Source organism: Schizosaccharomyces octosporus (genome assembly GCF_000150505.1).
Source record: "Schizosaccharomyces octosporus yFS286 unplaced genomic scaffold supercont6.1, whole genome shotgun sequence".
NCBI lineage: Eukaryota > Fungi > Ascomycota > Schizosaccharomycetes > Schizosaccharomycetales > Schizosaccharomycetaceae > Schizosaccharomyces > Schizosaccharomyces octosporus.
This window is the reverse complement of record NW_013185619.1, coordinates 2,799,004-2,817,977: the sequence shown is the minus strand read 5'-3', so window position 1 is coordinate 2,817,977 and position 18,974 is coordinate 2,799,004. Positions and strand designations below refer to the sequence as shown.

Below are 18,974 nucleotides of genomic sequence, written 5' to 3'. Positions count from 1 at the left end.
TGGATCTTTCATCTTTTAGTTTGAGCTAGTTTTCATGGTGCGCTCGCTATATGACCAGATTGAACTTAGTGAGATTTCCCACTTAGGGCCATCTCGATGCCCTGAGACTTCACCTTCTTTTCAGGTTAAGAGCTATCCTTTGGATGCTTCCTTTTCCTTTTCTCGCTTTGTTGATTTATGGCACTGGGTCTTTTCTGGGCTAATCGGATCTGAAACCGCGTTTGTGGTATTTCCAAATTACGCCCCCTGCAATGGTTTACAAGCGATTCAATACGAAAGCTATGTATCGTCGACTGCAAACCTTCAACCATTCCCCCTCTCAAAGGTTGCTTCCCACAAAATCCATTGCGCTGTGTTTCGTTCTGATTATGAGTACTCTAATGAACAATTTGCTTCCAGGAACCATTCCCCTTTGAATTCTTTTCTCAATGGTTTCTCTGACTTAATGTCATTTCGCAATCCTACTTTTGACATTGATGTTGCTTTTGTATATTCTCCTTCTTCTTTAACTTTGCGTTGGGATTGCCAACGATTCTCTTCAGAAATCGCAGACTATATTTTCAAAATGATCACTCAAAAAGGAAAAAACAAAAGTTTACCTTTGTCTCTTCTAAATCCGGATCCAGTGGATCATTTAGAGTCGAAGGACTCTAACAAAATCACCGTGGATTCGTCCCCTTACTTACATGGGTGCTTCTATCACAATGTCCTGTCGAACCCAACTCAAGAAGCTCTCAACTTTGTCTATTCGCATAATGACTCCTCTTCTGATTCTACGTCGTTTACTTTTCAAGAGCTTCATTCTTTCGCATTCACCCTCTCAAAGTCCATCCCTTTTCAAGATAAAGTTGTCCCAATCATGATTCCTCATTCCCCAAGCCTTTTCATTGCCATTTTAGCTGTCTTGTATAGTTCAAATGCATATTGTCCCATAGACGTTGAAACAGTTTCGGATCGAGTCCAATTTATATGTAAAGATACAGATGCAAGCTTGGCAATTGTCGATCCAGCACTTGCAGAAAGATTTTCTAACTCCGTGGACCTGCTTCAGTTTTCCGATCAAAGTCTTCCCAGTTTAAAGACTATTGATCCCATACCATCGATTCGCTTTACGTCTTCTCCTGACTCTACCGCGTATGTACTATATACATCCGGATCTACAGGAACTCCCAAAGGTGTCCCTATTACCCACAGGTCAGCCGTCAATTCTATCTTTTCTCATTCTTTTCTTTATCCAAAGTTTGGTGTGTCTCGGGGCGATAAGTGGCTCCAATTTGCCAACTTAACTTTTGATGTTTCGGTTTATGAAATCTTTGGTAATTGGAACATGGGACTTTCTTTAGTTACCTCAACGAGACAAAATCTTGTGGGATGTTTAGAATTTTTAATTCACGATTTTGGAATCACTGCGCTAGAGCTAACGCCGACTGTTGCCAACGTGATTTCAGTCGAAGAAAATATTCATCTACTTAGAAATGTCCGCATGTTGCTTTCCATTGGCGAGCTTCTAACAAAACGGGTAATCGACTTTTGGGATGACCGACTTGTCAATGCTTATGGTCCAACGGAAGCTGCTATACATGTTACGCTCAATCCTTCGCAAAGATTTACTTCTGTATATTTGGTTGGTGCTCCCTTAGCTGCTGCAATGCTTTGTATATGTAACACCCAATCCGACTCATCAAGTTACCCTATCACTGAAGATGGATTCCTTGGTGAAGTCTGTATCGCCGGCCCCCAGCTCTCCAAAGGATACCTTAATAGGGAAGAATTAAACAAGAAAGCTTTCACTACTGCATTTGATCACAATGGCCGATCTTATTGCATATACAGAACAGGTGATTGCGGTCGAATCATTAACGGCCGTCTCTATATATATGGTAGAATTAGCGGTGACATGCAAGTCAAGATAAGGGGAAGAAGAGTAGAGCTGGGAGAAATTGAATCCAAATTGGCTCCTGCTGCTCAATCTTTGGCTGTCGAAAAAATTGATGAGCGTCTGGTAGCCTTTTTTGTCGGAAGTGAAGAGAACGTCAAAAACCAAGCTGAAACAAACTTGCAGGCTTGGATGAGGCCAACAGATTATGTTTCCGTTGAAACTCTTCCTTATCTTCCTAGCGGTAAAACGAACCGCAAAGCTTTGAAAGCTCTATTCTCTGCGCAACCAACCAAGGAACAAAACGATGCTTTATCAAATCAAAACGAAGAAGTAGTGGCGCAAGTCCTTAAAAATCATTATCATCGCAAGTTCCAAGAATATCCTAATGTCAACCGTTTTACTTCGATTTTCGAGCTAGGTTATGATTCATTAGATGCAGTTCAGTTATCGCGCTCTTTCTCCAAGTTAGGCTACAAAATATCTTTGTCAAAATTGCTCTCATCACATGTCGTTGAAAACATCGCTAAAGAGTTGGCCCCTATAATTCCTTCCGAGAATAAAAGTGCCGCGCAAATTGAATCAAGCGTATGTACCGATCTACAAAAAGGAATGCTGTACGAATCTTTGATAAACAACGGTGAAGTTTACGTAAATCATGATGTACTGAAAATCAATGCCCCTGTCGATGAAGTCGAAAAGTCTTGGCTTCAAGTACTAAGATGTCACCCTTTATTGAGAAGTTCATTTCATTTAGATGATAAACAAGGCTTTATTCTTCGTGTTCATCAAGAGGCTTCACCAATCCTTACATATTCCGAGCATCCATTCACGCAGACTCTAAACCATTTTGAAAACTTTAGCTTCACTGAAGAGTTTCTTAGTCGTGGTCCGTTGGATGCTCGAATAATATACAATTCAAGTGAGTGTTATTTGAGCATTATTTGGCACCATGCCCTATATGACGGTTGGTCTTTGGATGTCATAAGACAGCAACTTGAACTATTACTAAAAAAGAAACCATTACCTATTTACTCACAATTTGTTGAATACGTAAGGGAATTGCATTTTACCAAGCAGCGATCTATGGAAGAAAATATGCATTTTTGGAAAGACTATTTGAAAGGTTCCAAAACGAAGAGCTTAAAGCAGAAAACCAAGAACTCTTCTTCTGTTTTCGGGGAAACTAAACTTAAGTCTGCACACATAGATGATTATTGTAAATCATTGCGCATAACACCTTTATCATTTTTGTTAACAGCATGGTCGGCAGTGATGTCCAAACATACCGAATGCCTGGATATGTTAATAGGTACCGTCATATCCGGAAGAATGAATAATTCTATTGAAAATATTGATCAAATTGTTGGTCCATGCATGCGAACCCTTCCTGTTAGGATTGTACTTTCGGAACAACTTACACATCAGCAAATTTGCCAGAACACATTATCAAGTTTAACTTCAATTCTTGATCATACCTCAGTGTCTCTGGCTGATATACAAGATTTTCATGAGAACCCTGTCCAGCTAAATAGTTTGCTAATTCTACAACAATCGACTGTTACCCTTGACGATAGCATCGTCACATCCATTTCATCTACTAATAAAACCGAGTATCCACTTCTAGTTGAAGTGGAAAGGCATGAAAATTACAGAATAAAGATTACTGGAAAATTTGAGAATGAATTCTTGGAGACATTGGTACACGATCTCCAAAATAGCATAAACAAGACAATTTTACACGCTGATGCTTTATTCACTTTTACTCGTATTTCAACTGGTACTGATGGTACAAATGACGATATTGAAGCTCTTGATAATTTTGATGATGTATACGAAAATGAAGACTTAGTAAGGTCTACCCTGTCGAAACTTTTGAATAAGCCGTTCCATTTGGTTGACCGCTATGAGAATCTGCAGTTATATGGACTTGACTCTTTGATGCTGCTACGTGTCTTTTCTGATCTACGGAAACAAGGAATTCAGGATCTGAACTTCTCACAAATTGGATCTTACCCTTCCGTAACTACGCTATGTCGAATGATTAGTACAAAAAGGGTCTCTTCTATTCAAAATAAAAAATCATTGGAGTTTTATAGACCGGAGGACTTGACTGAATCTTTAGTAAGTAGTTCAAATATTGAGGATGTATTTCCTTGTTCCCCTATGCAGCTAGCGCTGCTTACCAGCACAGAAAAGAATGGAATGCATTTTTATTACAATAAATTTCTCTTTGACATTGGTGATCATTCATCTTCAACTGTGCTAGATATTTTTGGAAAGCTAACTCAAATGTTTCCAATCCTTCGAACTTGCTTTTATTTGACACGCTCTTCCAAATACCCTTACTGTCAAGTCATTTTAAAAAATTCTAATTTTGGTTATGAAGAAGCTTCTTACCTGGACAACCATTTAACTTCCTATAATGTAGAGCCTGTCCCAGTCGTTGATTCAGGAAAAGTCCCTCTGCGTCTCCAGTTTCTTTCTGGGTATCGGAAGAACTATCTTCTTATATACATGCATCATACATTATATGATGCATGGAGCTTCAGAATTATTTTTGATCAACTGGCCAAATTGTCTAGGGCGGAACAACTAACTGTCTCACCTTCAATGCGACCTTATATTGAGTATTTACATCTAACTAATGACGAAACGAAGATGCTTACCTGGAAGCGTATTTTTGATAACTTTAAGCCCGTTCCATTCCCACGCGGTATGACCTCTGATAAAAAAGAAAGTTACGTGAAGCGAGTACCGCTTGATTACTTAAAATTAAGAAACATATGCTCACAAAATTTGGTCAGCACATCTTCCTTTTTGCAAGTATGCTGGGCTAAGACGCTCTCATTGATTACTGGTAGCAAAGATGTTTGCTTTGGTAATGTTGTAAGCGGACGCAACATTCCAGTCAATGGCGTGGATAGCCTAGCAGGGCCTACTTTCAATTCAGTTCCTTTAAGAGTACTTTTTTCCGATGATGATAATCAGTTCATACCTATACAGAGACTTGAATCACTTAAAAAGCTGACTAAAAATTTGGAGCTGAACTCGGCCATTGATATAGGTAAACTGTTGGAGGTTTCAGCTAACGTGCCAATGTTTGACACAATATTTATTATCCAAAACGGTTCTTTTGAATCAAATTTTGAACCCTGGAAGCTGATTGACGAAGAACTACAAATGGACTTTGAGTATATGTTGGAATTATACCCGAATGAGGAAGATCAGGTTCTTTCTATTATGGTTACTGGAGATCGCCGTATCGTACATCGTGTTTGTGATCTTTTTGTGAATATCATAAACTTTAATCTATACGAAGCTAATGAGACTGCTCTCGGAAGTTATTTACGGATCAGGGAACTTCTTTCAATACACGAAGCGGATAATACTGCTGGGTCACGTCCTGCTAGTCTTTTAGAGTTGCTAGGTAGCTCTATGTCTGCTTATAGTAACAATAAGGCGATTCGGTATATTGAAACCAATGATCAATTGAGAAATATGTCTTATGCCGATTTAAACTTTTTCTCTAATCGTTGGGCATCTTGGTTACTAGCTAAAGGTGTTTCGTCAAGTAAGACCTTGATTTCTTATATGGAGAAGTCATTTGATCATTATTGTGTTATGCTTGCATGTATAAAACTAGGAGTCAACTTTTCTTCAGTTGACTCGTCCTTAAGTCATGGTAATTTATTGAAGTACACGAAGAAAATAAACGCAGGATTTCTAGTATCTGATAAGGAACTTGACATTATTGGCACTGTATGTTTGAGCGTATTTGAATTCAGAAGCCAACTCTCTTTCAGGACCGATACTAGTTTGCCAAAAAATAACAAGCATAACATGTGTTTTTATTTCCCAATTGGAGATAGAGAAATGAACGCTGTGTCAATCGATCATCGCTTGTTTTTATATGCACTTTTGGATTTTTCCGATACAAGCAAGGTAGACGAGACATCTTTATGGCTTCAGTTTGCTTCAAATTCGAATATCATGCAATTGTTTGACTGCTTTACAGTTTGGATGAAAGGTGCAACTCTAGTGATCGCTTCCCAGAACCTTCTTGACAATAAACTTCCAGAAGTTATTAAGAGTCAATATATAACACATCTTAATCTGAACTCTTTAACAGTGTCGAAACTTAACAAAGATATAACTCGATCTGTTAAACTATTAATATCGTACGGAGGGAGGCTTTCGTCTGAAGTGGTGGAACAATGGAATGGAAGACATGTCAGGGTTCATTTGTTGAAGAACATAAAGTTCCCATGCTTCTTAAATACTAATTTCTCGAATAATACTCGGGATATACTTGGCAGAATGATTGGATGCTACAAAGGTCTAATCGTTGATCCCCTTGCTAAGGATATAGTTCCAAAGTGTGGATTCGGTCAGCTTCTCTTAGCTCTAAATGCGGAATTGCTAAGCATCCCCATTGAAGCCGACTCTTTTAGGGTTGATAGTGAATCTTTAAATATTTATACTAATTCTGTCGTGCGATTGTTATCTGATTCTACTTTTCAACTTAAACAACTGATGGGAGAAACCGACCAGGATAAATGGGAGAATTTAATTCTTCAGAATGTTCCAGAGGTCAGACAGGTACATCGAGTTGTCCTTGATAAGTCTGGGGGTTCCGAAATTGCCTTTTTAATGGTTGATATGGATGTTGAAAAACTTGAAGATTTTAAGATTCAGTTATCTTATTTTTCTAAACACTCGCCGAATGTTATAGTGTTAGTCAAAGATTTGCCTTTAGATGTTAACGAAGAAGTCGAAGAGGTTTCTTTGATGGAAATATATAAGAAGGGTCAGTTCATTCATAAATTTAAAATTTCTGATCAACTTCATAAAATCAATGCATCTTCCTTTGTTGATGATGTCTCATCTTTAATTTCGAGCTTTTTCAACATTCCTTCACAGACTATAAAATTAGAAACGGAAATCTCTTCACTTGGACTTGATTCCTTAAGCGCAATTCAGCTTTCAAGGATTTTAAGGAAACAATATAGGACTAAAATCTCTGCTTTAGATGTTTTGGAAAGTACCACGATTTTTGATTTATCCAGGAAGCTACAAAAAAATATCGAAAGTCAGCCAGCGGAATATGATGAAATGATTGATAAATTTGTAGATGATATTAAAGAATCCGCGAAGCATCATTTGCTTACGCTTTCAAATATTGATTGTGTGCTTCCGTGTGTTGATTCTCAAAATTCCTTGCTAAGTCAATTTCAGTCAAGCGGAGGGAAAGCAAATTTGAATTATTTCGTATATCGGATGGATCATACACCATTTGAAGATTTATGCAAGCGATGGGAAATAGCCATTAAAAAGATTTCGATGTTGCGCACATACTTTGTATCTATCAGTAATCCACAAAGTCCGTTTGCCCAAGTTACCCTTGAAAATATAAACCCCCCATGGCACTTACGAGAGCAAATGATTGAGGTTGAGGACGCTGTTTCAATAGCTCTAGACAATTTAAAACAGGCATTATTATCGGATATCACTACTATTCCTTATACCTTGTCATTTATTAGGACTAATAAAAATGAAAATTACTTCATTTTGGTTATGCATCATGCTATTTTCGACGAGAGATCTTTGAATCATACATTAAGAATTGTGGAACATGCATTGGAATCAGAAAATAAACTACCTTCTCACGAAGCGATCACTAAAAAAATTCTTGCTTACAAATTACGTTCTAATGAAAGCAAGGCATTTTGGATAAACAATTTAGAAGGGTTTACTCCACTGTTATTTCCCAATCTCTGTGCTAATCGCTATTCGAGTGATGCCAGATCTATCACGACTAAACCATCTTCACTTGATATTTCCAAATTTAAAGAAGTCTGCGGGAAATTTAATATCAGTATTCAGACATTGGCTCAGCTTGCTTGGGCGAAACTCTTAAGCTCATACTGCTCTGAAGATTGTATAACGTTCGGTTTGATTCTCTCTGGGCAAACACTCATTGAAGATGAATCGGATGCTATATTCCCTACTCTAGCAACTATACCCTTTGCAGTAAACGTTTCTGGTAGTGTTAGTGGCCTTTTAAAAGATATACAAGAAAAAAATAAGGGATATCTTAAACACCAATACACACCATTGTCTCATATAAAAAGATGGCTTAATTTGGGTGGTAATGAAACATATTTTGACTCACTTTTGTCTGTGCAAGTCGAAGACGACACAATTATACCTTTGAAAATGTTCACAGATGAAATTGATAGCCAGTCTTTTTTGGAGAACACTGTTGCCATTGAATTGCGAGTATCGTCTTCAAGCTCTGAAATTGTTCTGAACTCACTTGACAGAAGCATTCCTAAGAAGCATGCCGAACTAATCGTCGAACAATTTGATGGACTGTTGAAGCTGATAATGAGCCATATAAATGAAAATGTTGAGACTCTTGAACGATTTTTACCTACTAAGCTTCTCTCCGTTCTTCCTGCTAGAGTTCAAGATTACCCATGCGAAGTGAAATTTCTACACGAGTTTGTTGAATATTACGCTCTTAGATTTCCGTCTAACTTAGCACTAGAGTTTGCTGACCAAATCTCTTTGAATGATTACGTGTCAACGAAATTTACTTATTGGGAGCTTAATTGCAGAGCTAATCAACTTGCTCATACCTTGAAAACATATGGATGTAAAACCGGAACTATTATTTCTGTCTATTTCGATAAATGCATTGAGGCCTTTATTGCTATACTGGCAATCCTTAAAGCAGGCTGTTGTTTTCTAGCTCTTGACGTGACGGCTCCGCTAGAACGTATAAAATTCATTGTTGATGACTCCCAGTCAGGTCTTATTATTTCATCCAACGATCAGCTGGAAAAACTTCAGTCGGCAAACGTATGTGTTACAATACTTAATGCCAGTGACCATGACATTTACGACCCTAATAGCGAAAACTTAATTCTAGATGATTTAGACGAATCAAACTTGGCTTATGTTTTATATACTTCGGGAAGTACTGGCAAACCTAAAGGATGTTGTCTAACGCATAAAAATGTGGTTCAAACTATGATGGCCTTCCAATACCAATTCTTAGGGAAATGGAATTCTGACTCGCGATTCCTTTCATTCGCGTCTCTGCATTTCGATGTAAGCGTGCTTGAGCAATACTTTAGCTGGAGTACCGGCACTTGTCTTGTTGCGGCTCCCAAGAATCTAATCTTGCAGGATATCCCTACTGCTGTTCGCGTTCTTAAAATTTCTCATATTGACTTAACACCTTCGTTAGCATCAATTTTAAATCCGGATAACGCACCTTATCTCCAAGTTTTCATTACCGGTGGTGAGCAAATTAGGCAAGAAGTAATGGAAATATGGGGTGATACGGGAATACTGTATAATTTTTGGGGACCTACCGAGCTGACAATTGGAGCCAGTGCCTACCGTGAATTACCCAAGAATGCTCGGACTTCAAATATTGGACCCCCTTTCCCTAATTGTAGTACTTACATTATTTCTCGCAAAACTAATTTGCCAGTTCTGTTGGGTGCCATTGGTGAAATCTGCATGGGAGGAAATCAAGTGGCTAAAGGCTATTTAAATCTACCGAAGCAAACTGAAGAAAAATTCTGTTTTTATGACCAGTTTAACGACAGGGTATATTATACCGGCGACTTGGGTCGTTTATTGAGTGATGACTCTTTGGAATTCGGTGGACGGGTTGATGACCAAATAAAATTGCGAGGTCAAAGAATAGAAATAGGAGAGATTAACTCTGTACTGAAGGCTTCTTCCGAAAATGTCCTGGATGCTTTTACTTTCGCTTTGGATCATCATGCTCTCCACAAGACTCAATTAATTTCATTTATCTATGTGGGAGGCAAGAATAATGATTCCTTATTTAATCTGGATAAGAGTTCTATGGAAACGATACAGATTGCTGACGAATATTGCAATTCTCATCTTGCAACATACATGGTTCCTACGTTCCTTATTCCAATCAATTGGGTTCCTCTTACTCCTACTAATAAATTCGACAAAAAGAAGATAGTGGCTGAATTTCAAAAACTTACTCAGAATCAGTTATCTCAACTCTATCAAAACAAGAAGACTGAGAAAGTGGAGGAAGAAGTTTGCGATCCTAAGATTTTGCAAATAATTGCGAAGTTTTTGAACTTAAGTATATCAGACTTCAAGGCCTCAACTTCAATTTTTGAACTTGGCATAGACTCCATATCCGCTGTTTCACTCGCAGCTATGTTGAGAGAAAATGGGTATCGTTCGGCTTCTCCCGTGCAACTGTTAAATTCTGTTAGCATATCGAAAATTAGTAAGTCACTTAATAGTAACTTCTCTGACAAAGAGACCACGGACGTTCCTATTGAAACCAAGCTTTACCAAAGCTTTGAACAGATCGATCTTGCTGAAAGAGTTATACCTTGTTTACCGCTTGTTGAAGGTTTACTATTTGAACTTGAAAGGGGAAGAAGAAGTTTGTACTTTAATACTTTTACGTTCAAGTTTCACAACGAAGAACAGGCTAAATTGTTTGAAAATGATCTAAAACACTTTATAAAGAAGGTTGAGGTCCTTAGGTCTTCTTTCATCAAATCCGAATATGGTTACTTTCAAGTAATATGGAAGCCAGAAGTTCTCAATACGGTCAATAATTTAAAAATTAAGAACTGTGTTTCTCCCGTGAAAATATTCGCTGACCACAGAAATGGGATACATCACATTTCTTTAGAATTGTTTCATGGAGTTTATGACGGATGGTCTTTAGACATTATTTTGAACGATCTTGCTAGGTTTAGTCAAACCCGAGAGTTACCTGAGCGTCCTTTGTATTCATCGGCTGTTCTCGAAGTCCTGAATCAAAGCTCTAAGTTGGATCATGCTTCTTTCTGGTCAAAGCTTTTCAGGAACGGGGTTAGTAAACTCCCTCAATTCAGTGATGGGTTACCCGAACCAATGGTTTTTTCGCATAAGTTATCTATGTCAAACCTACGACTCCAAAGTATCTGCAGATCATATTTCAAAACGCCGGTGTCAAGTCTTTTTTTAACAGCATGGCTATGTTTTCTTAATAGTCATTTTCTTGTTACTACGGTCGGTACTGTCGTTTCTGGCCGCTCGAATCAAATAAATCATTTGGATGTAATAGGCCCAATGTTTAATACCGTACCCTTCCCGTTCTTCATAGATAGTGAATCGTCTTTCGAAGAACTTGTCAGCTCAACACAGTCCGTTTTGTCTTCTATGCTTCCCTTTCACCATACATCCCTAAGAGAGGTAAAGAAATGTCTTCAATTGAAGGATCTCTTCAATGTTCTATTCGTTTACACACATCATGAAAAGGATACTCCTGACCAGAAGATCAATTGGGACATGGAAATAAAAAGTACCGGCACTGAATTTCCATTAGCCTTCGAAGTTGAAAAATCAAAGGATGATACGTTAATAATTAATTTAGCAACTTCTTATAAATATGTGGAAGGTCTTGAAACTTCTTCCCTTCTAGCCATGTTCGAAGAATATTTTTTGACGGTCATAAACGAGCCCAACACGACTTTTAAACCTCAAGAAGCTAATGCTTTAAAACAAAGTACTCTTGTTGAGTACGAAATCCCTGAACATTGGAACCCAATTTTACGACTTTTAATTGATATATTGTCTGAGAAGGTCAAGGTTTCCGTCGAAGATTTTAAAAAAAATACATACATATATGAACTTGGTATTGACAGCATTGACTTAATCTGGCTTTCCTCAAAACTTTCAGCGGCTGGATCATCTAAGTTTGACTTGGGCCTGTTTATGACTGATCCGACCTTGTTTCAAATGCTAAAGCTAGTAAATGATAACACAACAAGTATTAAACAGTCATCGGAGATTGATGTGAAAAAGAACGGCTTAGTGGATAGGACGAAGACATTGTATAACACGGATGATTATGAGGATTGTTACATGACTACTCATTTGCAAAGGGGATTATTAATGGAGACTTTGAATGACTCTTCTCTTTATCAGAATAGCGCAATATTCCAAATCGATTCCCTTAATATCGAACGCCTTAAAGAAGCATGGGTTGCGATGATCTATGACAATCCAATCTTGAGAACAAATTTCAAACTTACTGACATAGGTAATACCCCAGCAGTGATACAGGTAGTTGAGAAAGCTCCTACTTTTGATTATGAATCTCATATAATCAAGGAAATTTTCTATTTTGATGAACTAAAGGATGCCAAGGAGTATCTCAAATTGAAACGTGATTTTCCTAATCCATTTGAGACATGTCCTTATAGAGTTACCTTTTTTACTGTCAAGGACAGTCACTATATGTGTGTTGAAATGCACCACGCTTTATACGATGGATGGAGTTTATCCCTAATGTACGATGAGCTGTTGTGTCGTTACAGACACGAGAATGTCCCAACACGCAGACCATTTGGTAAATTTGTTGCTCAAGTCAATAATATTAGTTATGACTTAGAGTTTTGGTCTACTTATTTGAAGAACTTGAACGTTATAAGACCTTTGCGAAGAGTTGGAAATAAAGGAAGACATACTTGGGGGGCTTATTCTTCAGTATCTTACTTAAAATTGTTAAGTGCTTCCAAGGTATATGGGGTAAGTATTCAGTCTTTGATTTTCTACGCTTGGGGAGTCTACATAAGCCGTCTGTATCATTCTTCAGATATTATATTCCATACAGTTTTTTCAGGAAGAACTAAAATTGAAGGCGCCGACAGTGTTCTTGGTCCCTGTATGAATACTATACCCGTTAGAATAAAGATTGAAGATCAAAAAAAGGTGTTGAGGAAACTCACGCGCGAACTAATTCAACTTTGGAATCAGCAGCATACGCCCCTTTCAATAATTAACTCAAGTTGCCCACTTCTTCAAAATGTTCCTGTGCAAAGTATCCTTGTACATCAACGTTTACCGAAAGAGAGCGATGGTGATAATGCATTAAAACTTGTCGATGAATCAACAGGTATCAATTATCCTATTGCAATGGAATTTTCAAACACTGAGTCTCAGCTGGAATGGTTTGCCTCAGTGGACAGTTCTTTCGTTCCGCATCAAGATGCTAAAGATATGATTAATCAGGTTGATTTGATTTTGAGTCATATCGTTAACGGAAAACTAGATGTAAAGACCACTGAACCGACAGATGTAATCTCTTTCCGAGGGTACAGCATAAGCTATTCTGATTATAAAGAAGCTTTAATAGACTCAAGTTCGGAATTTCGACTTCTTTTGGTTGACGATCATACTTCCTTACTGTTCGTTCCTTTCGGTGAAGCCTATGATCAAATTTATCTACACTTGACCGATTCTACAAAGAAATCTTTAAAGAAAATAGCTAAGGAATGTCGGATGAAGTTACCACCTTTCTTGATGCCAAACTTCTTAGTACCTGTAACGGGCATCTCAAGGCTACCAGAAGAAAAGGTGCATGCTGAGCTTCTTAATTTATTTAATTCCTTTTCTGAGGAAGATACCGAACAATTACAGGACGTTGTGGAAGTTCACGATGCACGACTTGAATCTGTACTTATACACAATTTATCTTCGTCATTAAATATTCCTTCTCATTTAATAGATCGTTCAGTTACATTTATGGAACTAGGATTGGATTCAGTTCATGCAATTAAATTCAGTTCGTTACTGAGGAACAGTGGTATCCCGGTAACTGTTCCAAATATACTTCAAAACCCTTCAATTCAATTCCTTGCTCATTACATTTTGTTTGAGTTGGAGGATTCAACTGAAGATAATAATGTAATGGAATTTGGTAACTTACTAGATACCATTCCTGGAAGCTCGTCTACAAAACAAATTAGCATAGCTGATATCTTGCCTTGTTCCCCTGGTCAATTGTATGCTTTGAGTGCATGGTATAATACAAACAAACTCAAGTATTTTACAACCTTCCTTTATTTGACTGATAGAATGATAGACATTGAACGGCTTAAGGCTGCATGGCAGAAACTTGTGAAAAGCTCGGATATCCTTCGAACGACATTTGTGAAATCAACTAATGAAAACTTCCAGATATTGCAAGTCTTGAATCACGAAGGCGATATACCTTGGCAACATCAAACAGAAAGTGAAAAAGACGTTGAAGCGGCTTCTTTAGCACTTGTTGAAGAGGAGATGTATTTGAATACTACGCTTAATGAGACGCCATTACGCATCAGATCTATTATAATTGAAGGAAAGTTATTGTTAAGTATAAGCATTCACCATGCATTATACGATGGCTGGAGTATAAATATCTTACTCCAGCGTTTGTCAATATTATATGATAATCCACATTTGGTACCAATTGATGAAAGTTCATCTAAATCAATCGTGTCCAAAATTTACAACTCGAAATCCATTACCTCTTCAAAGAGCTTTTGGAGTAATCATTTGGCGGGCTGTCAGCCCTGCGTTTTACCAGAAACACTAGGAGATTCGTGTAATAAAGATATATACCTGTATCTTCCTAGCGTCTTTGACGCCAGTTCTTTATTAAAGAAAGCCCGATCGATGAATATAAGTTTACAAAGTATGGCGTTTACGGCTTTTGCATGCGTCTTGAATAAATGGACTAAACAAAATAACTTTACATTCGGTGTATATGTATCTGGAAGATCCCTGAATATTCCGAATGCAGATTCTGTGTTATACCCACTTTTTAATGTCATACCTTTAAACGTTAATTTGAACGAATCTGTTTCAACGCTGGCAAAAAATATTCAAAACTTCATTATTCAGACGTCAGGTGCTTTACAGCAATTGAGCGTTAAGGATCACCCTATGCCTGGACTAATTGACATAACTATCAACTTTTTTTCAGGCAGTGAAGTTACGGAACCAAATATCTTTACTCCCTACGAATTGAAGACGAAGCCACACTTCGACAAATCGCGCAAGATCGTCAGTAGCACTATAGATGGGTGCGATGTCTTGAAAAATCCTATGCCCAAACTGGATTTCGAATTGGCTGTTCGCAACGGGATGTTGGACTTGGGAATATTTACCCATTCCTCCATATTGTCAGAAAGCAATTCAGATAAATTTGTTAGAGATTTTCTTACAGTCTTAAAAGGTTTTTAGATTATTGATAACGAAAACCCAGCAATAATATTAATCTACGGTTAAAACACTTTGAGTAAATAAGGAGCCAGCCGCTTAGAGGGGCAGAAATATTTATTTAATTAGTAACTTGCATTTTAAATGTACAGATATGATATCTTATAATAAGTGCTCTAGATTTTGTGATTTTTAGTGAATAGGCGCGGAGCGATATTCATAGACATCAGTTCTTGGAAAAGAAGCTTAGCGGCATAAGGAAGATAAATTTGACTAAATCTCGTGCGGTTTTGACAAGATCGACACTCATAAGAATTCTTTTTATAGCTTGCAATAGCCACCAAGCCACATAGATCGCAAACCACGACCCTATAAGCATCTGAGCAGTCAAACAAACGCTCTCGCATAACACTACTGCATCCGTGAGAAATTTGACAATCTCGTTCCATTTCACCGAAACGTAAACCACCGTCTCGAGAACGTCCTTCGACTGGTTGTCGGGTTAGAATCTGAACTGGACCTCTAGCACGAGCATGAATTTTATCATCTACCAAGTGCTTCAATCGTTGATAATATGTAGGGCCAAGGAACACTTGTGAAACTAGCTTTCTTCCGGTATGGCCGTGATACATTACTTCAAAACCACGAGACTGAAAGCCATGAGAACGTAAAAGTTTTGAAACTGCTTCTACTGTAACATCTGTAAATGGTGTAGCATCACCTTCGAAACCTGACAACGCAGAAACTTTGCTTAGTTGACATTCAATTAAGTGTGCGACTGTCATTCGTGATGGAATTGCATGAGGATTGATAATAACATCAGGCACAACACCTTGGGCAGAGAAAGGCATGTCTTCGTGACGATAGGTCATACCAATTGTACCTTTTTGACCGTGTCGAGAAGCGAATTTATCACCAATCTGAGGGACTCTTGTACTACGCATTCTAACCTTAACGAATTTGAGACCTTCTTGATTTGTAGTAACCAATACTTGATCCACAATACCGCTTTCAGTACTTCGGAGTGGAGTAGAAACATCACGCTTAGCATGCAATTGAGTTCGTTGTCCCATTTCTTCATTATCCACAGGTATTGGAGCTGTTTTTCCGATAATTATATCATCTCCTGATACACGAGTACCGGGAGCGATGAGACCATCATCTTCAAGTTTGTCATAAGTACCATGCTTCATTCGAAGAGTGGTAGATCTAGCAGGACGTTCAAACTCTTCCATGACAGTCATACCAATCTTCTTTTCTTGATCTGTATAAGTTCGGTAAAAGATACTGCGGAATAAACCACGATCAATACTAGCTTGGTTCATAATGATAGAATCTTCTTGATTATAACCACTGTAACACAAAATGGCAACGATAGCATTCTGACCAGCAGGTAGCTCTCGGAATTTTAGATATTCCATAGATCGAGTTGTTGCCAATGGCTTTTGAGGATAATACAAAATGTTAGCCATTGTATCCATTCTAACTTGGTAATTGGTTAAGTAAACACCCATAGCTTGTTTACCCATTGCTGACTGATAAGTGTTACGAGGCGATTGATTGTGGTCTGGGAAAGGAATGATACTCGCCAGGATACCAAGGATCATAGCCGGATGAATTTCACAATGGGTATAAGTATGCACATGTGGGTTAGGAGCGGGTTTAACTCTTTGTGCTGGGTCCAACTCTTCTTTAACTTCGTAGCCAGCATTCATTTGACGAGAAGCTTCAAGGTCCTCTGGGGTCATAGCAATCATTACTGTTTCTTCTTCTTCAGCATCCAAGTATTCAATTAATCCACTGGAAACTAAAGCAGTCCAGCCAAATTTTTGTTCTGGATCAATATCGAAACGGTCACGATCTTCGATTAATTGCTGGACGTGTTCTTTACGGATAGCAAGTTCTCCCCTGGTTTCGCTGTTAGGATCGTTATCGACAATAAATAGTGGACGGCAAATACGGCCAGCATCAGTAAAGAGTCGAAGCTCCTTTTCTCTGATATCTCGAACAATACTAACTTCCGCTGATATATCAAGACGTCGACGCAAGCTTCTTAAAGTATCTGTCAGATGAGCTGGGTCACGATGGACACCCAACCAAACACCATTAACAAACACTTTAGTAGCATTCGGAGATGCGGAAGGATTAAAATCTTCCAAACTTTCTAAACCCCATTCTTCCAAAAATTCAATAATAGGTGCAGCCGGTGAGCCGACTGAGACGTAACTCATAAGCGCCAAGTTCTTTACCAAACCACATGCTTGACCCTCAGGCGTTTCAGCTGGACAAACCATACCCCAATGGGTATTGTGAAGCTGACGGGGTTTTGCGAGTTTCCCATCTCTTCCAATAGGAGTGTTGGTTCGTCGCAAATGAGATAAGGTAGAGGCGAACGTATATCTATTAAGGACTTGTGAAACACCAACTCTGTTCATCATGCTTCTCTTTTGATCACCCCAGTTACCGGTTGCTAATGAATAACGTAAACCGTTAGTTATGGTATTGGATTTGACAGCCAAAGTAAGATTAAATTCTCGGTTAGTTTCGACACATTTCTGCATATACTTGTAAACATCACGCGTCATTTTTCTAAAGAGCATTCTAAACAAAGATGCTAGCAAAGGACCAGCAAGATCTAGACGCTTTCTTCCAAAATGATCACGATCGTCGGGCTCACGGCGTTCCAGCGCACAAAGAAGCATACGATTAATCATATAACCCAAAAAGAATGCTTTTCTAGTTTCGAAACCTTCCATGGTCGTAATATGGGGTAATAATTCCTTCTGAAGAATATCATGAGCATAACGAAGACGTTTCTCTCGAGTGACACCAGTTGTACTTCCACGTTTACCGATAAAATCTAAAGCAATATCTTTGTCTTGAATAACAAAAGCCTCTTCAATGCAGGGTTTCATCATTTCCAGCATTTGTAAATCATTTGGATCATAACATATGTGTTCTAAAATATCACGGTCTGGTACGACGCCTAATGCGCGGAAGACAATGACGATAGGAATATCACTACGGATATAAGGTAAAGTAGCTCGAATAGTTTGACCGGAATTTTCCGCATTTCGAGCCATTAATTTGATTTGCATAGAAGAAATTAATCGACTGCCCCGTTCGACAGCAGACCTAATTTCGGCAACAAGAGCAATTGGACTAGGAGCAGCTTTACGAAATACCTGAACAATATTGGCAGCAGACCGTTCTTGTGCAATAATAACCTTTTCTGAACCATTAATAATGAAATAACCACCCTGATCGTATGGACATTCATTAAGATCATAAAGCTCGGCATCGCTAACACCGTTCAAAATACAAAAGGTGGAGCGTAACATAATAGGAATTTTTCCAATAAACACTTTTGAAGGATCTTCATCTTCTTCTTCAACGAGCCATTCTTCCTCACCGATAGGGACGTTTGAGTCGGCAGCTACCATGACCTTTTTACGCATATCCACGTAAAGAGGAGAAGAATAAGTAAGATTACGAAGTCGAGCTTCTTGTGGGAACATAGTAGTCGTACTGCCATCGGCTTCTGTCATAGTAGGTCTCGAAAGATAGATTTGTCCAAAGTTAATTTCGTAACGACGAGTAACATCGCCTTGAGCACCAGTATGCTGAGCATATTGATCTAAAGTCAATGTAGAGTCATCGTCGACAATCTCTTGCATAGTATTTTGGACAAATTCATCAAAAGAGAACAACTGCTGACGGGCCAGAGATGTCTCCTCAAAAAACGACGAGATCACCGTCCAACAATCTTCTTGAGTCAATGTCTCATTGTATTGATCTATTTTCTGTTAGTTATGCCTTTTTTTTACTACTTACAATCCTCATAAGACATTCTTTACCGTGATGGCAAACGCAGCAGGGAATGTTGGCGGTGAGGAAAACTTATGCTAGGGGAAGGTAAATCGCTCCTAGTTTACTAACACCAATTTATTCCGTGGCAATCCTCTTGTAAACGATTGAAAATAAATAAAATAAAATAAAAAAAAAAAATTTTCAAAGTTTTATGGAAAACCACTTTTTTATA

The 18,974-nt window shown here is 38.3% G+C and overlaps 2 protein-coding genes across 2 annotated transcripts; one reads left to right on the top strand and one right to left on the bottom strand.

The window, feature by feature from the left end:
- Positions 1-34: 34 nt before the first annotated feature.
- Positions 35-14,956, top strand: SOCG_02074 (ferrichrome synthetase Sib1; the record flags this gene model as incomplete). Its single annotated transcript, XM_013160568.1, has 2 exons — positions 35-6,266; positions 6,468-14,956. 2 exons carry the CDS (start codon positions 35-37, stop codon positions 14,954-14,956), a joined length of 14,721 nt encoding a protein of 4,906 aa, XP_013016022.1.
- Positions 14,946-18,903, bottom strand: SOCG_02073 (RNA polymerase II complex subunit Rpb2). The gene is made up of 2 exons (XM_013160567.1): positions 18,767-18,903; positions 14,946-18,728 (listed from the first exon to the last, which is right to left on the bottom strand). Exons 1-2 carry the CDS (start codon positions 18,780-18,782, stop codon positions 15,109-15,111), a joined length of 3,636 nt encoding a protein of 1,211 aa, XP_013016021.1. The 5' UTR covers positions 18,783-18,903; the 3' UTR covers positions 14,946-15,108.
- Between the last annotated feature and the right edge of the window lie 71 nt (positions 18,904-18,974).